The sequence below is a fragment of the Lolium rigidum genome, chromosome 6, assembly GCF_022539505.1.
Source record: "Lolium rigidum isolate FL_2022 chromosome 6, APGP_CSIRO_Lrig_0.1, whole genome shotgun sequence".
NCBI lineage: Eukaryota > Viridiplantae > Streptophyta > Magnoliopsida > Poales > Poaceae > Lolium > Lolium rigidum.
The window spans coordinates 272,322,749-272,343,798 of NC_061513.1; the positions used below are offsets into that span (position 1 = coordinate 272,322,749).

Sequence of the window (21,050 nt, forward strand, 5' to 3'; positions counted from 1 at the left end):
CAAGGGAGGCGGGACAAAAGGGGTAACCTTTTGTCCTGGGCGGCTTACCAGCCGGGACATAAAGTCCACCACGGGTTTGCGCCATAGATTATTTTTCGAAAAAAAATCAATTTTTTTCTAGGGTAGGGTTTACTGTTTTTCAATTTATTTTGTTTTCTTTTCAAATCTAATTTATTTTATCACATTTATTTTTTCAAATTGTTTGACTCATTAGTCTCTTACTTGGACCATTTTAACACTAATTACACTTAATCTTTAGTCAAATTTAAGTCATGGTCACACTTCCTGGTTAGTCACCCATCCTCACACTACTCCGCCCTCAGCACGCTTAACTTTTCTGTTCTTTCCTGCTGTGTTCCCGCAAAGCTGATTGTACCTTGTTGTCAATACTACCATATAAATCTTATTAACTCTTATATTATTGTGTCACTTATCTGTATTTTTTGAAAACAAAACAAAAACAATTATTTCAGTAAACAATAATAGATGAGATAATAATATTAAATTCTAATTAAAGTAAAATAAGTAATAAAACTATTTTATTAAATAATATATCCATTATTCATATAATATGGCATAGTTAGTATCTTTGAATCTGTAAATCGTATTTAGAGAAATAATATGTCCATTGTTATTAGGAAAATGTGAGGAATTTAAATATGAACTAATTTATTTTTTATTACTATTATTAAATAATATATCCATTATTCATATAATATGGCATAGTTAATATCTTTGAATCTGTAAATCATATTTGGACAAATAATATATCCAGTATTATTAGAAAAATGTGAGAAATTTAAAGATGCACTAATTTATTTTTTATTCATTTTCATTACTATTATTAAATAATATATTCATCATTCATATAATATGGCACATTTAATATCTTTGAATCTGTAAATCGCATTTGGACAAATAATATGTCCATTATTATTACAAAAATGTGAGGAATTTAAATATGAACTAATTTATTTTTTATTCATTTTTTATTACTATTATTAAATAATATATCCATTATTCATATAATATGGCATAGTTAATATCTTTGAATCTGTAAATCATATTTGGACAAACAATATGTCCATTATTATTAGAAAAATGTGAGGAATTTAAATAATAATATAATAGAAAGATTTAATATATTGATCGCGACGATTCATATGCTCATACATAGAAAGGCACACACGACACCGCACACCACACCACCATGCATCTACTCATAAATATTAAGTCTGAGGCGATCCAACCGGCTATTGTAGCTAAGTGCTCGAAAATGCCTCCTACCCAGCTTGAAGCCGAGGCGAGCGTCGAGAGCGGCAAACTACAGTTGGTTATGGCTCAAGGGAAAATCGCCCCATCCAAAAATCAGTGTCTCTTCTTCTGCTAATTCCTTGGCGGTCTTCGGTGGCTTGTTCTTCTTATTAACCTTCTTCTTCTGCTCGAGACCCATCCCAATATAATGATTTGCCAAATCATACGAACTCGAAGTCTTCTTATTTGGGACGGGGTTCCGGAAGATCTGTTGGAGGTTGATCGCGGACGGAATACCAATAATTCCGTAGGTACGCAACATATTCACATCATTGTGGATTGCCGCGCCACAGAATCTGATGTTCTTGTCCGCAAGGAAATCGATGAGAAGTTGTGGCACTTCATCGGTATGAACAATTTGGAAGACCAAAGTCTCTTGCGCGACGGAGAGTTGAAGGACGGCGGCGCGTTGTTTAGCTCTACCCTCGCGAGGGTCGGTTAACTCGCATTCCAAGCCCACGACCTTGATTTCCGTGGCGTCGAGGAAATCCCTCTTGACGGCGTGGATCCACCTCTCCACCCTCTTCGCACGGAGGGTGTACGTGACCTTGAAATTCATCTTTTCGATGACATCGTAGTAGACTTCAGATCGAGGGAAGTCGAGGGAGCGCGCGAGCTTCACCATTTTTGGATCCATGAGAGACTCCATGAGAGAGGATCGGCCGGGGCGCGGGAGGGATAGGCCGGCGCCGGCCGGGCTCTTTTTTGGGAGAGAGATATGGCTAATGGTGCAGTTTTGGTGGCTATGGAGATCTAAGGAAGAAGAAGGCGTGTATATAGGAGAGGGAGGTGAAAAGCCCAGCCAACAGGATCAATGTGGCGCCAGCGGGCGATGCATCTTTCCAAGTCGATCTCTGTTTCATGTGTGCTATCAATGGCGAGACGGATCGGTTTCCGCGCGGGAACGAACGGTTGGACTTTATGTCCTCGCTCGTGTCTCCAGCCGAGACAAAAGGGCTGCCAGCATGTCGCAAAAGGTCTCAGACCCTTTTGTCTCGGTTGAAGTCTCCAACCGGGACAATAGACCTTAAAGAACCGCAACAAAAGGCCCGTAACTTCTCGGTGATTTCGAGGCGACGTGGCCGGCCTATTTTTCCGGCTCCAGACTGGACCGGGACAAAAGGCCTGGATCGAAGGTTAGTTTTCTACTAGTGATATAGTTCAACAACCTCAATTTGAGCCTAAATAGCAAGTGCAATGATATTTTTATTAAAAAGTTATAATACTCCTTGCAAAACAAAAGCTTTTTCATAATAAATGTGATAAATGTAGTACTTGACGCTAGGAAGAATATTGTAACAACCGGTCTACATGATTCATTTAATCATTTCACATGAAGTTCATAGATTTTTAAGCTTGAAATCAGACCCGCCGACGCAGCCGTAATCCGGCAACGTTGCGTCCCGCCTCAGCGTTGCTTCCTCTTCCTCCATTCTTGGACTAACGGAAGCCACTGAATAGTGATGCCTTTTGGTGAGATTTTTTATGATGTTGGCCCAAGCCCACGAGGCCCTCGTAGGGACGCTGCATGACTAATTGGTATGGCGTAGGTTTCACGTTTCCATGAAAGCCATGCAACATTATGCTCTAGAAACCTTTATTTCCAGCTCATAAAAAGACTCATATGGTCATTGGCAATTGAGACGAGAAGATGAGTAACCTTCAATCCAAAGCTCGCTTGAGTTAGTCAGTCATACCGATCAGATAAAGGAGCGATGCCATTTTGCACAAAGTCGACGTGAGCTATTCTCACTCGTGGTAGTTTGGTCGTGGGCTATCCAAACATTTCGTTTCTTGTTGGTTTGATAGGCTTGGACAGCACGGTGAATTCATCACAGGAAAAAAATTCGAAAATTTGGACTAAAGCGATTTTCACAACTATTTTGACTAGTTTGGACATAGTATTCGTCTTCTTGTTTTTCAAAATAAATGGTCGAATGCCTGCCATCAAGTTAGTAAGATGTCAAGGTCTCTTTGATTCAAAATATTTTCGGTTGGGTTTCCAACGCCAGACTAGCCACGTTTTATATTCGGTTGGGTTTGGATGAGCCAATTCTATTTTGGTTGGAAAGACAATCTGCTCGAGAGATGGATAGTATTGTGATAACCTTTTTGTTGAGGTATAGTGAGATCACACCCATAACATGAACATGTAACACCCGGAACGTAATCAGCCAAATATAACATTGATAATAATAACTACAAAATTTAAACTAAACTTCAACAACATATTCGAGCATCATGGCTCAACAATATACTCCCATATTCTAAATTTCTCCATATATCAGCTTTGGTAGAGTATATAGGACGTGGACGGGCCTTTAGTCGCGGTTCGTAAGCAACCGCGACTAAGGGGGGGGGGCTTTAGTCCCGCATAGTTGCGAACCGGGATTAAAGGCCCTTTTTCTACCTGTGGACAAAAAAACCTAACATCTACAATACCAAATGCCTGCAACGGGAAAGTATAATTTCATGATCGCTTCGATAATGTTAGACTTGATATGAGAAAAGGTTTTTGATGAAACGATAATGGATAAATATATGTAGTACTACCTCCATTTTAACGTCTTGTTTACTTCTCTCGTATTTTTTCCCCAATGGGTGAGGGGATGTGAGGGGATTTGGTGTTCACCCAATCATCTTAAATACTCTTCCTAAAAAATACACTAGTATGATGGAGAGTTTTTAGTTTAGGCTAAAAATGTGGGGATGGGCGGGAATGAGAGGGGATATCTCGGGATTATTTCGTTCAAACCCGAAGAAGTAAACAGATAAGCGGGGATTTTCCGGGATTCGAAATAACCCTCTCCGATCCCTCAAAAACAATAGAAGTAAACAACTCAAAAAACTATGACACTTGTGTGGAGGGAGTATAACCTTATGAAAAAAGTGAGCTAATAAACCAATCTAAGCTCAAAATGAAAAGGAAAATGATTCAAATTCCCCGGAGGCTGCGTCGCTCGCACCTCTGGGCCGGGCGTGGTTGGATGGCGCTGGACACTGTACGATGTCCTTATGATCCCAACTCACACACTCCCTTACCTGCATGTGGACCCATCAACCTTATCCCTTACCTTGCCATTCTCATCCAAGAGAGTTCCCAAATCGCGGAGATTTCAACAAAATTAATTTTTTTTGTGAAAATATTGCATAAAATAACCTTCCGGCGAAACTATTTCACTCCGCTAACCCTTTTGTGTAGCACCTATGCGATGTGCGCCACACTCACTGTGTGATGTCTATGCGATGTGCACCACACATGTTGCCTGCGTGGCGTTCACGTACGTGATCTACAACTGTCAACATGGAAGGCATGTGTGACGCCTATGCCATAGGCGCCACACTACTCTTTATATATATTGTTTGTCTAGAGTTGACGTGACATAATGGTAGCTCAACTGGTTAAAGCCTTTGTTGCCAAATCTTAGGTCTTGAGTTCAAATCTCCACCCCACCAAATCATAGGCGCCACATTGTAGTATGTTTCAAAATATGGATTGTTTTAAAAACTTTCTATCATTGTTCCTGAGGAACACATCATCACTAAGATTAACCAGGAGGACGTGGGCATAGCCCAGTGGTTGGGGTCGCAGTGGCGCACCCCAACGACCAGAGTTCGAATCCTGTCAGGAGCGAATTTGTGGAATTCTCACGCCAAGGTCCCGCTTCTACTATATCATTTAGTGTCTAGTTCCTCCTAGCACTAATTTTTTTTCCACTAAGATTAACCAGGAATATATTATACCTATTAATTGGGTACTTCACATGCCTTGGTTGCAATTAAAGAAATACCTTTTACTTTGTGCATTCTTCAATTAACAAAATGAAAATAGTTTTAACTTAAATATACTAGCTACTAAGTAAGAGGTTCCTTAACAAATGATCTACAAAGTATTACATAGTTGCAATGGTTAGGTCGTCATATATAGCTAGCCAAGAACAGGGATCAATAGCTAGGTGTTCTTTCGTTTGAAGTAAAAATATTTGCTAGTGTAGCTTGAGTGCCCCACATTCTCTTGCGAGAAGCTACATTTTTAGTCACTAAGGTAGCACAGACCACATGTGGAGGCATCTAAAAATCATACATAGTCACTCAGAAGAACCCATATATAACTCATTTTAGTTCAATCAAACAAGCATAAAGATTGATATTGCACAGTTGCACTTATATCTATGTCCCGTCTGAACTTCTAAGAGTGAGTGCAAAAAAAAAAAGATGTCACATTTCCTATGCTATAGAGTTCTTAATTTCTTGTGTGTATATTGAATCTAACATGGATGAATGCATTATAAGTTTAGTGCAAAACAAAAATCATGACTATGCCTGTTGTTGGCAAGTAAAAGAAGGGCAAGTACATACGGATATGGCATATCAAAATATGTCTAAATTTGCCTAAATAAGTTTTATGGAGTAAACTTATGAAGGTACCAGCAAGTAGATATTTGTCTTGAAGCTTATTTACTTTTCTTTTCGAGAGACAAGATAACATCTAAACTTATAATTCTGCCTGTCCAGAAGAGACAAGATAACATCTAGGATTACTTAAGTACTGGTCATAGAACCACTTGCCAACACGCTCTGAAACTGAGCATCAAAACAAAGAAATACCAACACTAAATCATAACAAACAACCTCTCAGCTGCCCAGAACATAGTAGATGCAATATCCTTCATCTGACAAACTGTAGATGTGTGGATTGAAAGAACATTGAGAGCTACATGGTACAAATCAGAGGAAGGTACACCTGATCAAAAAATATATTCGGCAAGCATCTAAGAACAGTCATGATCAAGGAAAAATAATAATAAAAAGTAAAAAAAAAACAATATGAGGCTGGGTTTCATATTTTGAAACATACTACAAAGTCTAGCATAATTTTAAAAATAAAAATAAAATCAAGTGACATGGACATTTGAACTCAAGACCTAGGATTTGGCAACAAAGGCTTCATCTATTTCAGGTATCATAATGTTACATCAACTCTAGACAAACACTATATACATACTCCCTCCATCCTTAAATAAGTGGACATCTAGCCATAAACTTTATCCACAAAAGAGTGTACTCCTATATTCCCAATGCACTTTAATTGCATCTCTCTCATTGCACAGAAATCAAACCCAATAATATTAACCACATATTTTTCTTGTTTTCTACATGCACTTAGCTTATTGGAGGTCAAAAAATTAAAGAGAAGAGATGCATGTTTTCAATGTATTTTTTACCCCACTTCATAATTTGTCTTAAGAAAACCCGCGTGTACACTTATTTATGGACGGAGGAAGTAGAGTAGTTTAGCACATATGTCATAGGCTTCACACGTGTCTTCCACGTTGACAGCTGTATACCACGCACACACATACGCCACACATATAACATGTGTGGCACGCATCGCATAGGCGCCACACAGTAAAGTGTGGCGCCGCTAACATAGGCGCTAGACAAAAGAGTTAGCGGAGTAAAATATTTTCACCGGATGGTCATTTTGTACAATACTTTCACAAAAAGGTTAATTTTGTCGAAATCGCCCCAAATGGTACGTCATGGCAGAGCGGACCTTGCCGGAGCGCGGCGCCGTCTCCGTCCCCCGCGACGGACGCATGTCTCCAACCCCCGCGTTGCCGTCTCTGCCCGCTACGATGGCCGCACCCCTTCATCTGCGTCGCCGACCAGTGGGCTATCCCTGCCGTTGGACCACGAGCCATCCCCGCCGACGGACCGCACACCATCCTCCTTCGCCGCGCGAGCATCCTGGCCCCGGCCACTAGTGTGGCTCCTATCAGCTAGCGCGGCTCCCATCGCCGGTGTGGTTCCCGTCCGCCGACCTTGTTTTTGGGGCGCTGGTGCTGTCCCATCTAACGGTGCGGTTCCTGGCATCTCGTGCTCCTCGTCGCCAAAGCGCTATCTGTTGAACTCACGGTAGACGCATGACGACATTGTGGATGCTACAATTGTTTTGTTGTTTTGCTTTTTTAGTACATAAATTGTGGTACAATGTCTCCGGTGAGTTCTTTGCCGATATCTTTGATAAGGTCGGGTTTGCTACAATAACATATTTTTTGCTATAATTTTTCTGCGGTTTTGCTACAATAGTAAACTATTTTTGCTAAGGGGTTTCCAGCAAGTCTCCGGTGAGTTATCTGGCGATGTCTTCGGCGATATCCATCTTTCGCTACAATAGCATAATTTTTCGCTACGTGCTTTCTGGTGAGGTCTCTGGCAAGTCTCTAGTGGTCTGTCCGACAAGCTCAACATCTTTCTTTTATTTTGTAGGTGAACTAGTTTTATACTAAACTGAAACAAAAATGTAATTTTGTTGCTACCCCGACCATAAAAAGAACACGTGTCATCACGGGGATCGGGGGCTGGCAAATCAGATCCCTGGATTTCTAGCACTGTCCAAATGAAAAAAAACAACCTGGCGCTAGTAAGTGCGATTCAAATCGAATAGGATTGCATTCGATTGGATTCATAATTCCGTGCGCCACGCCGTGGCGGTGGCGGCCCGCGCCGCGCCACCTACCCGTCGCCTTCATTTCCATCCCCCACTCCCGTGACCAATTCCACGATTCGCTTCCCAAAATTCCAATTCCAGTTGCTGCTCTCCGCGGGCGGCCAGGTGGGCAGGCAGAGACTTCCGCTTACTCCAGTCAGTCTCCTCCCCCGCTCCGGTCAGTCGCCGCCCCGAACCCTACGCTCGCCCTCGGCGCATGGACCACGTCGCCGGCAGGCTCGCCGCGGCCTCCCTCTCCTCCGACGACCCCTCCGCCGCCGCTGCGGGGAGGGCCGGCGACGGGAACCTCCTCGACGTCATACGCGCCGTCGAGCGCGCCGAGGGCACCATCCGCGACCAGGTCAGCCCCCTCCTCCCTACCCCTAGTCGTCCTGTCGTCTGTTGGAATTCATTCGCTGCCGCGACCCCTCTCGGTTGCTCTTTCGTGGGGCTGAATCGCTCCTCACCTACGAGGTAGAAATGGCCACATGAGCTTCCAAATTTACTACTAGCAGATGATATGTCCACATGATTTTGTCTGAATTTAGCTTCTTATTGTGAGCTCCTCTTTGTCAGTTAAGCAAACAAAAAAAGAACTCGCACAAGTTGCACCGCTAGCAGTTCATAACAAGCTAGGCAGGCGTGCTGTTTGCTCCATGTAAACGCAGCTGATTCCGGTAAAATTCTTGTATTTGATCATAGTTGGAAGAGAACAACCGCCTCAAGGACGAACTGATGCGCAAGACGCGGCAGCTGCAGATGATTGTGGGTTAATTCGCATCCCTCTTCGTGGCTGGGGTGTTGCTGCGGTGTTGCTACTTGCTAGTACAGTACAGTACAGCTAGAGGAATGCATACTCTTTTTTTGATGTACTCAGTTTATTTTTTTCGTTTTTATTTGGTTCCAGAGCGAGGACGCTACCTCCCAAGGTTCCTTCGGTGGAGTGAGTCAAGAACCCCACGCTTCTTCGACAAATCCCCAGGGCACCTCTATCCTCCATCAGAACGGGATCTCGGGAAGTGGAGGAGAGACCCAGATGCATGATCGAATGAACCAAAACTACCCTGACGGCGGCCAGGCTAATGGAGCGTTTAGAAGATCATCAGGGGAACCAGCTGCTGTGGACAATGGCGGACCGTCACAGTTCTCCACTCCGTCATCTCGTTCACTTTCTCCCACCAGGTAACAAAGCACAATTGGTGTCAGCTAAGTAACCTGCCCTGGAAACGCGTTTTGGTAGCAGAACCGGATATATGAACTAAAAGTCCCTTCCCTGCAGGCATAGAAAAGGCGATTATGATACGAGAATCAACTTAGCTGGACAGGGGATACTGCCTGTTTCACAGATGAACTCAAACATGTCCTGGAAGCAGGTCAGCTTCATTTCCTTGCAACACCATATGCAATACTTATATGACCTAATTTCCCTGAAAAAATTTCGTCCCTACACAGGACCTTGCTGTTAAGGTCAAAGAGCGCGAAGAAGAGATCGCACGGTTAAGAGAGCATCTTGGTAATTACGCAGTGAAGGTGACTACTTTATACAAAGAAAAGGCATTTCATTCCTGCTGTCCATTCCCTTTCTATCTTGTACCTGACCGCAAACTATTGCTCACAGGTAGCAAAAATACTCAATGAGAAATGTACGTTGGAAAAACGCATTGCTTATATGCGCGCGGTAAGATATCGCTTATCACATATTCTTTAGTCCCTTGGATTGAGTATACCCAGTTATCTTTAAGATGATTTTTTTTCCAGGCATTTGATCAACAGCAACAAGACTTAGTTGACGCAGCATCAAAGGCTTTATCGTATAGACAAGATATTGTTGAGGAAAATGTCCGTCTAACACATGCGTTGCAGGTACTTCTCTATTATTGGAATGGTCATGGCTTATTTGCTTGTTCTGAATGGCTACCACTTAACAGATGTTCTATTTTTTGCATGCTCAAGTTGAACTCATTTAAAATTGTGATGATTTTGATGCCCATACCCATTTCAAATTTAATTTGTTTATTTGCATTCTATGAAGCTGAAATTTTTTGTGCATCTTTTCATCATTATTATTTTGCCATATTTCTGTAAAGATCCAAATGCATATACAATCATTTATAGATGATCAGATCATGCATTAAGTTTATGAGTATGTTTGTTATGCTTACTTCAGCTTGTGCCTTAGGAAAATCTTTAATTTGATGTGGGAATGCAACACGGAACCGTAATTTCTATAACCGATGGAATCTTTTCACCTTAAAATACGAATGCAGCTCAGTTTTATTAGTTGGATATAGTTATGACTTGTGAACATGCCATTTAGAAACGGACATTTTAACATTTTGGAGAGTTGAAGGTTTTATCATAAGATATTTCATGTCTTGGAGTTAGATATGACTTACATTTCTTTTGCTATGTTAGCTTTTCTGTGTATCTTAGTCAATTCTTCTGTACAAACTGTTAATATAAGTTTTCTTTATCGGTTGTTTATTGTTAGATGCAGTACTGTAGTATTAAAGAAATTGAAATGATACTGATGTTTCTTGTGTTACTGTATAGGCAGCACATCAAGAAAGATCAACTTTCGTATCTTCTTTGGTGCCTCTTCTGTCTGAATATGAAAATCTACGACCGCCTGTCCTCGATGCTCAGTCCATTGTTAGTAATTTGAAGGTATGCCCTGTTTCCTGACGTTTTGGTAGGGTATCATCATTAAGTAGCTAGGACCTAAATATTTTTTTGCAGTAGACAGGCCAAAGGGTGAAATGCAATGATATTAGTGTGACTAGGGAACATGAAATAACTTTTGATGGAGAAAAGCAACATGCGATCAAGCTGCTTCTATTTTTGTTCTGAACTGAGTTTGAAGTGGCCGGGATCTGACTGAACCTTTTGCTGAATGTGTGTTCCTCACCCTGTAGGTTTTGTTTAGGCATTTGCAGGAGCAACTTATGATTAGCGAGGTGAGCAACACGATGCTACAGTAAATATGCATTAACTTTCAGAACTGCAATGCGCACATTCTATAGTCAGTAGTGAGCTTGTCATGCTTGCAGCTGCTGATATTCTTCTTACAGAACTTTGAAGTATGCAATCATCAATGATGCAGGAGAAAGTTCAGGAGTCACAGTACCAGATTACCCCATGGCAAACTGAATTGCCAAATAAGACCAGTCTTCCTGTACAGTCACCTAACGATCGTCTTGGAAAAGCATTGGTGACTTTGCTATAACTCTATAATTTTTTTATTACTCTTGCGGCAAATACTTTCTCTAACTCTTTACTTTCCCAGAGCAAAAACAGTCTTGATATCGTGCCCCAGACACCATATCCTCATGTACAATCTCCAATGTCTTCCCCTGTTCAAGGTAGAGGCGATTGGAGTGTATTAGCAAACAAAAACCGTCAAGTAATTCCAAGTGAGGTTCCTGCAAGAAATATTGGTCATGATTACAGAGAAAGGACCTCTCTTTCAAGCATGTAGTGCCTATCCTTTTGGAGCTTAACAGTTTACCTTCCTAAGTTACCTTTTGCTCTTTAACAGTGTTATTTTGCATGCTTAAGTTAACCATGTTTTTTTTTGTGGCTGTAAATTTGGAGGCAACCAAAGGGGGCAAAGAAACAAAAAAAAGGACATAAAAGTGGTTATTCAATTTGTTGGATGACGGATAAATGTTCATGAATGTTTGCAGATTTTTATTTCTTGTTCATATCACCATTTCATTATTTTGGTATACTTAAATTGTTGTAATCCACCTCCTAGGAGGCATGTAACCCTCTTCTTATTCAGTCTGTGTCTTTTCTCGAAAAATAAATTGTTGTTGTGGAAGGACTACTATGTCTGTTAGTCTGTACTTGTCCATATCATATTTAATTATCTAGGCATTACTAGAGTACTAAATATGACTATGAATTTATGTTCGCAACAACCTTTTTAGGAACGACGTTTCTGCTGAAGCATCTCAATATGATTCTCATGCTGTCCAGTTTGATTTCGATACCCAGAGCCAAAACCCACCATTCAAGGGCCTTAGTAGAAGCGATGTATTGGATGGTTCTGTGGGTGCTGAACCCCAACATGTGCGAGAGACTTCTGCTCAATGGGGTCCTGGAGACTCATCTAATTTAGCATCTGGTCTTGAGGAAGCAAATCCTTCATATCCCTATCTTCCTACTGTTCCTGAGGAGCCTGGTTCCTCTTTATCTGAAGGTAGTTACTGTTGGGTTAAGTTCCTACAAGCAATCTTTTTACTATTTCATTTAATTTCAAAGTAGACGCCATTTTGTGGATATGCAGCTGCAGAGGATGATCCATTGCCAAGCATAAAAGAACTTCGAATTACTGGTGAAGCTTTTCCTGGGCGAGACCTTCAAGCAAATGGGTTGTCCATTGATGGAACAACAAGTTGTAATTTTGAGGTGCGCTTGATAGATACACATTTTGAATAAAAAAAGTACTTTTCTATCACATTATATCTGTTTTGTTCAGATTTTTAGTTTTGCAACTCTTTATGCATGTTCAGTGGGTGCGGCATTTAGAAGATGGCTCTGTAAGATACATAGAAGGTACAATTTTTTTTGTGTGATGCATAATAAATGAGTTTAAGGTTTATGCCTGTTAGTGAGCTATTTGTATATTGTATTTTCCCTGGTAGTTAGGGGGTTTCCTGCATATTGCACACCTGTACTTGTACTATATATTGTGGCCTTTGGCCCCGTGGAATAAAAGTTGCATATTCCCTAACATGGTATCAGAGCAAAATTAGGGTTAGGCTGATATTACAAGTTGCATATTGTGGCCTCTGATGGTTTCTTTATATCCCAAGAACGTTATATTCAGGACCTTCTTGTTCGTGCTGATATTACTGATGAGCTATTAAGACTCCTATGGAGCTCAATATTTCTCTTTGTGCCTCTAATGGTGATCCTCTCTCTAATCCAACTTGTTATCGACATCTTGTCGGGAGTTACGTCTATTTGGCTGTTACTTGCCCATATATTTCTTATCCTGTCCATATTCTGAGTTAGTTTGTCTCTGCTCCCACTTTGGTCCACTATAGTCATCTTCTTCGTGTTCTACGCTATTTACGTGGAACGATCTCTCTTTGTCTCTTCTTTTCTTGTTCCAGCTCATTCCATCTCCAGTCCTACTCCGATGCTACGTGGGCGAGTGATCCTTCGGATCGCCGGTCCCTATCTGGGCCTATTGTGTTTTGTCTTGGTGGTTCTCTCATTGCCTTGAAGACGAAGAAGCAGACTGCAGTTTCCTGTTCGAGTGCCGAGGCTGAGTTGCGAGCTATGGCTCTTCTAACTGCTGAGGTGACTTGGTTACAGTGGTTACTTACAGATTTTGGTGACTCTCTTACGACACCCACGACTCTCTTGCATGTGCTATCAGTATTGCACGTGATCCTGTTAAGCATGAGCTTACCAAGCATATTGATGTTGATGATTATTGTGCTTCAGTATGTGCTTTCAGAGTTGCAGTTGGCGGACTTCTTTACGAAGGCCCAGACTCGCGCAGCATAGTTTTCTACTCTCCAAACTCAGTGTTGTGGATCCACCATGAGTTTAAGGGGGGGTGTTAGTGAGCTATTTGTATATTGTATTTTCCCTAGTAGTTAGGGGGTTTCCTGCATATTGCACATCTGTACTTGTACTATATATTGGCCCCCTGTGGAATACAAGTTGCATATTCCCTAACTATGCCCTTGTTACTCATATCATGATGTGGATTTTTTTTGTTATAGGAGCAAGGCAACCTAACTATTTAGTTACTGCCGATGATGTGGACACTTTACTAGTCATTGAAGTTCAACCCCTAGATGACAGAAAAAGAAAGGTAATCAGTTTTCCATATGCTGATCTTTATGCTATACTGCTGTATTTTTGTAACACTCTGGGGAATCCTTCCTGGGGCTATCTATTTTTGTATTCCTTTCGAATTGTCAGAACAGAGGTTTTTTTAATGATTAATTATCATTTCCCTGTTCTGATTTCTTAGATCACAGATCGGTTACAAGATAACTAGATAGTTTCCATTAAATAATACACATACTCTTCTTTGTTTTCGTATATATTTGTGGAGATTCAGAATGCCCAGACAGTCAAGTCAGTTTGAGACAAAATCCAACCTGTGTTTTTTCTTAAGTTCTTTCTTTAAATGATGAAATATTGAAATCAGCAAGATGCGATGTTAGTGTAATCTTAGATGGATGAGATCTTCTACATCGTTAAATTTCTCTCGGAAATGGTTTCCTAGTTGCTACTATTACTTACAGTGTTAAAATGTTTGGTTTTGTTTTGAAACCTTCCTGTTTCCTATTATAGGGTGAGGTTGTCAAGGTTTATGCTAACGACCAATCAAAAATTACTTGCGGTGAGTATTGAATTTGTAACATGCTCTTTCATTTTCACTTTAGCCTTTTCTTACATGTATCTTCTTGTTTTAATTTTTTGTTGGTTCTAAGTGTATCTATCGTTCAAATTATAGCTGGGCTAATAGTAGTCAGTGTGTGCTTGTAAAATACTGTAGCTGGTAACTCACCAGTTTACATGTGAATCAGAAGTCAGCATATTCCTAACTTCAGAACAGGAACAATATGCTTACAAATCAAAATAGTTTTGAAAATAGGAACCGTGAAATGCTAAATCAATATAGGTTAATGTCAGGTCCAAAGCCACATACATGTTGATCTTCAAGTGTTATTACATGTTACAACTTCAAACTTTATACCGGCTTTCACTTATGACCCTCATAGTTTGTATAGAATGTGGAGTTACTAGCCTCGCAGAAGAGTGATATATTGTGAGGGAACTTTCAAAGATAAAAATCCAGTTAACTGTTGCAGAGCATCAGTGATATTAAAACACAATTGGAATAGACATACACACCTGCTGTAGATAACTTATGTGTATCAAGCCAGTATGCTCATACAGTTTATCTGCATTAAATTTGTATGCCAAACTAACATTATATTAGCCAGTGTACAAAACGGAAGGCCTTTACAATAGCAAGTGTGTAGAATGGTTTCTCCAAAATCACACTGATGATGGGTTATATGATGTATCCCACTATGTTAAATTCCACTGTGGACCATGCATTAGACATGTTGAAACCAAATTAAGTATAGCAACACTGTACCACATTTCGCAACGAAGAATCCAGTAGACATGTTGAACCAGCTTGAAATCTGGTGTGACTTGAAGGAACTTTTAAGTATGGTTCAACATTTCTATATTTGACCTCTCTACATATCCTTAACTCCCCAAAGCCCAAACCTCGGTACTTCTATTGTTTTGGTGCAAGACATGTGATTGTGTGACTGCAATACTGATAAGTTGTAGTGTAGTAGCGCTTTGCACAATTTGAACACTTCATAACTTGAGCAACCATCTTTGTTGCAGATCCTGAAACAAAGGAACTTATCAAGAAAACTCTTGAAGCTGGGCATGTGTCTTATCAAGTCCAGCTACCTGTATGTTTACTGTACTTTACAACTATCCATCAATAGCATTCTTGCTACTTATTTGTGATACCAGAGAGCTATTTAAAACGTTAAATCTTGTAACAGCAGGTGAGATTCTTAGACATGTGGGAACCAGCTGTTTTGGCAATAAAGAGGGAAGGTTACAGCATTAAATGTAACGGGCAGCGTGGTGTTGTTCTGACGGAGAAATTCCAGCAAGCATCTGCTGTATGTCCCTACTCTTTCTTTAGCAGTATTTTTTTTTTCAGAAAGGGGATCTAAATATAGGATTGGCAATGGGTTCTGTTAGTTCCTTCCGTACCTGAGTAGCACGTTCATTTTCTCAAAAATGGGGTGAAGGAAAACCAGTGGTATGTAGGTGTCACCAGTAATTACTTTGAAATAAATCTGGCAAGCAAAATGATTTCGAATCCTAGATGCTTCACTATTTCAGACTAATCAGTCCAAAATCCAAAGATATGACCATCTGTACAGACTTAGTCTCTTACTATGTAAAAGAAAGCAACTCTAAAGAATCGGCTGCTAACTGGCTGTTTCTGGATCTTTTCTGTTAGGTGGTGAGTCCTGTTCTAGCTTATAGGATTGCTCTTCAAGTTACGCTTGACGGTATTATCAGTTCCCTAGTTGTGATGACTGATGAGTTTTAAAACCTTCCCATTTAGCTATTCAACTGTACATAATTATGTTTGTAGACCAATTAACTACTAACAATGCCTTTTTTTGCCATTTAGCTACTCACTCCGATCCATAATAAGTGTCGGGGCTTAAGTTCAATCTGGTCCAAATTTGAACTAAAACTCTGGCACTTATTATGGAAAGGAGGGAGTACTTTATTTGGTCCTCTAATCATGGTTTGGTTTACACTGCGTTTTCCAGATTAATATTCCTCGGGGATACGATCGTGCAAAAGAGTTTGTGATTGTGTCTGCTGATGGTAACGAATATAATCTCCAGCCAGCAGAAAACGCACCGTAAGTACCAAACTGAGTTTTTTTTATTCATTATGGATTTGGTGCAAAGTTAAACTAAAAATCCCTTCATATATTTTAGCGGCAAAATGAAAAGCAAAATCTCATGCGTTTTCTTGGAAAAATATATTTTAGCAGCATGGACTAGTACTGGCTGTCCTTAGTAAACCATCCTAGATACCACTTGTTTAAAGAAAAAAAATACTTGTCTAATACAATCAGAAGTGTGTAGATTCATGATTGAATTCCTTATCAAGTACAATGTCTGGAAATTTAAACTAAACTTGAATTCAACACTGCATCCTTGGCTTTGAGAATTATCTGCCAGACTGGTGCCGTCGTGTTTATATTTATTACTGATGAGGTTATACACTGTCATGCTGAACATAAAATATATACTGCTTATCTTACTGTCTATTCCAATCTTGCAGACCTCGGGATACGATTGTTCTAGTGTTAAGATTGTTCAGAAGTATGGTATGATCTCTTTTGCTCTGGCGAAGGCATTACATATGACTCCCTTTAATTATCTGATATTTCCATGACAATATCCAATGGGCCATCATGAAGTGATGGTCCTACTTTACTCAAGTTTATAAATGAGCACTATATGATTTTTAGCATGTTTGATGGGCCGCATTAGCTGGTTATTTTTTAATCTTCATTTTGCTAACACTGATAGTGTTAGCACCTTTTTCTTTCAAGTTAACTATAAAGTTCTTCATTCTTCCCACTATACTGCTATGCTGATATTCAAGGTAGCTAGATTGATATTAAGCTTGGTTACGAAATTCATGGTTACCTACCTTTTCTAGTTAAGGTCGTAGAGCCTGCATCATAGCGCATATTGTTGATGACTCTGCCTGTTAGTGGTATCTTATATAGTACTACCAGCTAAGACCCTATTGGAAGAAAGTGTGATTTTAGTGGTTTTGAAGGAATACGTTGCTGTCAATATTCTATTCTTTGTCATCCCTATGCCCTGTTCCTTCAACCCTAATGTGGAGAATGTGCATTTTGCAGGCTGTGGAGAAGAGGAGAGGAAGGAAAAAAAGGCATCTTTTTCAAGTAGATCTGTCTAGCCAATGTATATTCATCTGTATCTATTCTTCAGAGTGAGCATAACATGCGTCATGGTGATAGCCTGATAGGTGTGCCGTACTGTCTGCTGTCGTATTTCCTGTAGAGATCCCCACACGATTTTTCTGTATTCAAATATCGAAGAACCTGGTGCGCTCGGAGTTGTAACAAAGAGCGCTTCATCATTGTAAATACAGCTTAGTAGAAATGAAGTTACTTCTCGTAGTTGTTCTATGATGTGCCAAGTGATGAACAATCACAATACCATGCTCTTCATGTTTCCTTTACACCAGACTACACTTGGGTCGTGTGTGGTTTGGGGCCACAGAAAGTCTACCTGAAGAGGATAAAGGTGATTCAGACTTGACTCGGCATGTCCGTGGACTTATGGAACTCTATAATTGGCTAATGCCAGATGGTTTATACCTGAATCCTGATGAGTTAATGGCTATTAGATCAGCAGATGCGTGGAACTGGTAATACGTTGTACACCAGACTCGTAGGATTTGCTAAAGCCACCACAGTTTATTTAACGAAATTTGCACATATTTATTTCTCCTTTGGATAGGGCTACCTCGCAGAGTTTGCTCCCTAGCCTAAATAACGCTTCACCCCGAATTTCACGCTCACACACATAGTACCACTATTCTCTGTCTCACTCAAGCCAATTGGTCTGGAGAGCATTCCAATACTTTTGAGTAACTTTAACTTTTTGTTTGATTTTTTTTTGTTTTGAATTTTGCAACTTTAACTTTCAACCTGATTGACCGGCCACCAAATTACCCTGAGGGATATGGACCACGGACGAGCTCAGCACCCCACACACAATTTGGAGAAGGCCCGGACAAAACTTGTCTTTGAGATTGTGAGCGGGCGCGGTTTTCCTTACCAACTGGCGATGTTCTGAGTCTTGTCTCCCTCAATCCGGGCGGTTTTTCTTACCGATTTGTGATGTTCTGCGTGGATGCACAAAAGTATTTCCCGTCTTGTCTTGCTCAATCCGGGAAGGCGTCCGCGCACCCCGACTCGCCTGCATTTTTTTCCTTTTATCCCTTTTATTATTTTATTTCTCAATTCGTTTTTCACTTTTTCTGCAATACATAAATAAATTTTAATCCCCTTTTACATAGATACGCGAACATTTTCTACAAATACGGAGACATTTTATTTCGAATATCAACTTTACATATTATGAGATGTATACAAACTTTAATATAGGAATATTTTAATATTTTTTATGTACAATTTTTATTTATGTATTATATTCTAATATATAAGGAAGCATTACTCCCTCTGTTCCAAATTAGATGTTATCGATTTGTCTAGATTCACGTATATCTATTCATTAAAATACGTTTAGATACACGTGTATCTTGATAAATCCGCGACAATAAACAGAGTATTTTAGTATACGTCGAGATTTTTGCACGCTAAGGGCATCTCTAAGAGAATACTCAAAATTTAGCTTCTCAAATGTGATATGGGTATAAGAGAGAGAGAGAGAGAGAGAGAGAGAGCATTTGGGTACAAAAAAAATCTGATTTGTAGCATACTAATACCCACACAAGGATGCTCGTAATATAAGTTTCAAGTTTTATTATCTATTTATACTGAAGCAGAACTAAATTTATTATAGATTGGGGGGAGTAAGAGCATCTCCAGCCGCGTCCCCCAAAGCCCATTTTTGTCCGGCGCGCCCCCATACGGTGTCCGGCGCCCCGAGCCCGTCCCCGTCCCACAGGGGACGCACCGGGCACGCCGGACACAACGAAAAGCGAGGCGGGGAGTGGCGGGGCCGACCCGTCAGCGGCACGGAAGGCTAAAACCCCGTCGCCTACCTTTGGTCAAGCGACGTTAATGGCGTCCCTGTTTTCCCAGGCGACGCGAGGACGCGTCTCGTCGTGCATGGCCGCGTGGCCGTCCGCGCTGGAGTTATTGCGTGCAACCACCCGCTGCCGTCGCTGTTTTAAGACGCCCTGCAGTTCTCGCCGCTCATCACAATCCTTATCGTCGCCGCCGCCTCCCCCTCCCAGATCTTCTCCTCGCCGCTCCAAAAAATGTCGACCTCGTCCTCCCGCAAGATCGCCGCGGCGAACGGCTTCGGCCGCGGCAGCCTCACCGTGGCGCAGGCGTGGGCGCTGTACCACGCCGGTATCCGGTCCCGCCGGACATGCGGCCGCCAGCGGCGGCGGGCCGGAAGATGGCCGTGAACGGCATTGGCATCCCGCCGCCGCCGAGCCGGACACGGATCAATGGAGGGACGCCATCAAGGCCGGCGGGCTCAACTCACCCCGCGGAGCGGTTGGATCCAACGTGGGCGGTCACCAACAACGACGCCTGGTGGACGACGTACTTCAAGGCGAAGTACAACGTCGAGATGCACAGCACCGAGAACCTCGTCGGCGGCCCCAACAGCTGGAACAAGGACGACCGCGTCCTGTTCTGGGGCGTTCCGGGGCGCACCCTCGACAACGTCATCCGCGGCATCCGCAACGGTGCTCCAAGGCTGGAGATGCCGTCGTCGCCGCCGCCGTCTCCTCAATGGCAGCCGAGGAGGACGACGTACTCCTCCTCCTCGCACTCTTCTTCCTCGGGACCGGCGCGATCGACGCCGTCCTCGTCGTACTCGGTCGGCGCCCTACACCGTCCCCAAACGGGAGGTCAAGGAGGAGCCGGTGGACGCCGATCCAACACGAGGCGGCGGCGGCAGCGGCAACCGACGACGAGCAAGGGAGGCGCGGCGGCGCCCTCCTCATCCCGGCCGGAGGTGAAGGAGGAGCCGGAGGAAGCGTCGCAGCGGCGGCCGATGGCGGAGTACGAGCGGCGGCGGCCGACGACCCCGAGGACCGCCCGGGGCCGCGGGCGGCGTTCTTAGCGTCCATGAACGACAAGGACGCCCGGAGGGGCGACTCGGACGCGGCGATCGCCATGTCCATCCGCGACTCGGCAAGCCGCCGGTGGACCTCACCGACGATGGCGAGGCGAGGACCAAGCGGCTTGGTGAAGGACGAGCCCGTCGACGAGCCCGTCGAGGAGCGCGTCAAGCGGGGAGGTCGTCACCGAGGAGATGTACAACTTCCGAGCGAGTACTCACGACGCCTCCGGCCGCCGCAAGTGGTTCTAGATTAGGTTTAGTTTAAATTTAGTCAAATTTTGTTCGAATCTATGTAATATATGGCAAGTTTGGATGAATCTCGCTTAAGTTTAAAATTTGCGAAATTTGGTTTGGGGGACGCGACTGGGGAGCGACATCCCCAAACGCGACACGAACGAAACACGTCCCCCCAAGCGCTCAATCCGGTGCGGTTTGGGGAACGGTTTGGGGGACGCGACTGAAGATGCTCTAAATATAGCCATCACCCGTTCAGGCTGACAAGCCCATGTCATCCCGATACGCCCATATTCGCTGGTGTGTTTCTTTGCCCTGCTCTCTGTCCTGTGCAATTGTTTTCTGAACTTTCAGTATTTGAGTTTGTCTGGAGTGATGTATACGAATCCCACCAAAAAATGAGCTGGCCGTGGCACGATTGATTGCAGGAATGGTTTGCTAAATTGCAGTTAAAAACAATGTAGTAATTAAGAATTCAAAGTTTCCCCCATATTTTAGTGCTGAACAACGGTGTAGTTCTTGGCTGGACCTGTCACTGCCAAGCCATCATTTTCGTCCTTATCTCAAGTTGTCAATTATGCGGTCTTCTCTGTTTGGTCTTC

General features: G+C 42.3%; 1 protein-coding gene across 1 annotated transcript; it reads left to right on the forward strand.

The window, feature by feature from the left end:
- Positions 1-8,024: 8,024 nt before the first annotated feature.
- On the forward strand, positions 8,025-14,191 carry LOC124664148. The gene is made up of 17 exons (XM_047201732.1): positions 8,025-8,168; positions 8,510-8,572; positions 8,715-8,816; positions 8,871-8,989; positions 9,087-9,180; positions 9,260-9,337; positions 9,426-9,485; positions 9,566-9,670; positions 10,361-10,474; positions 10,723-10,764; positions 10,911-11,018; positions 11,094-11,283; positions 11,727-12,011; positions 12,099-12,220; positions 12,325-12,367; positions 13,552-13,643; positions 14,132-14,191. Exons 1-17 carry the CDS (start codon positions 8,025-8,027, stop codon positions 14,189-14,191), a joined length of 1,821 nt encoding a protein of 606 aa, XP_047057688.1.
- Positions 14,192-21,050: the final 6,859 nt, after the last annotated feature.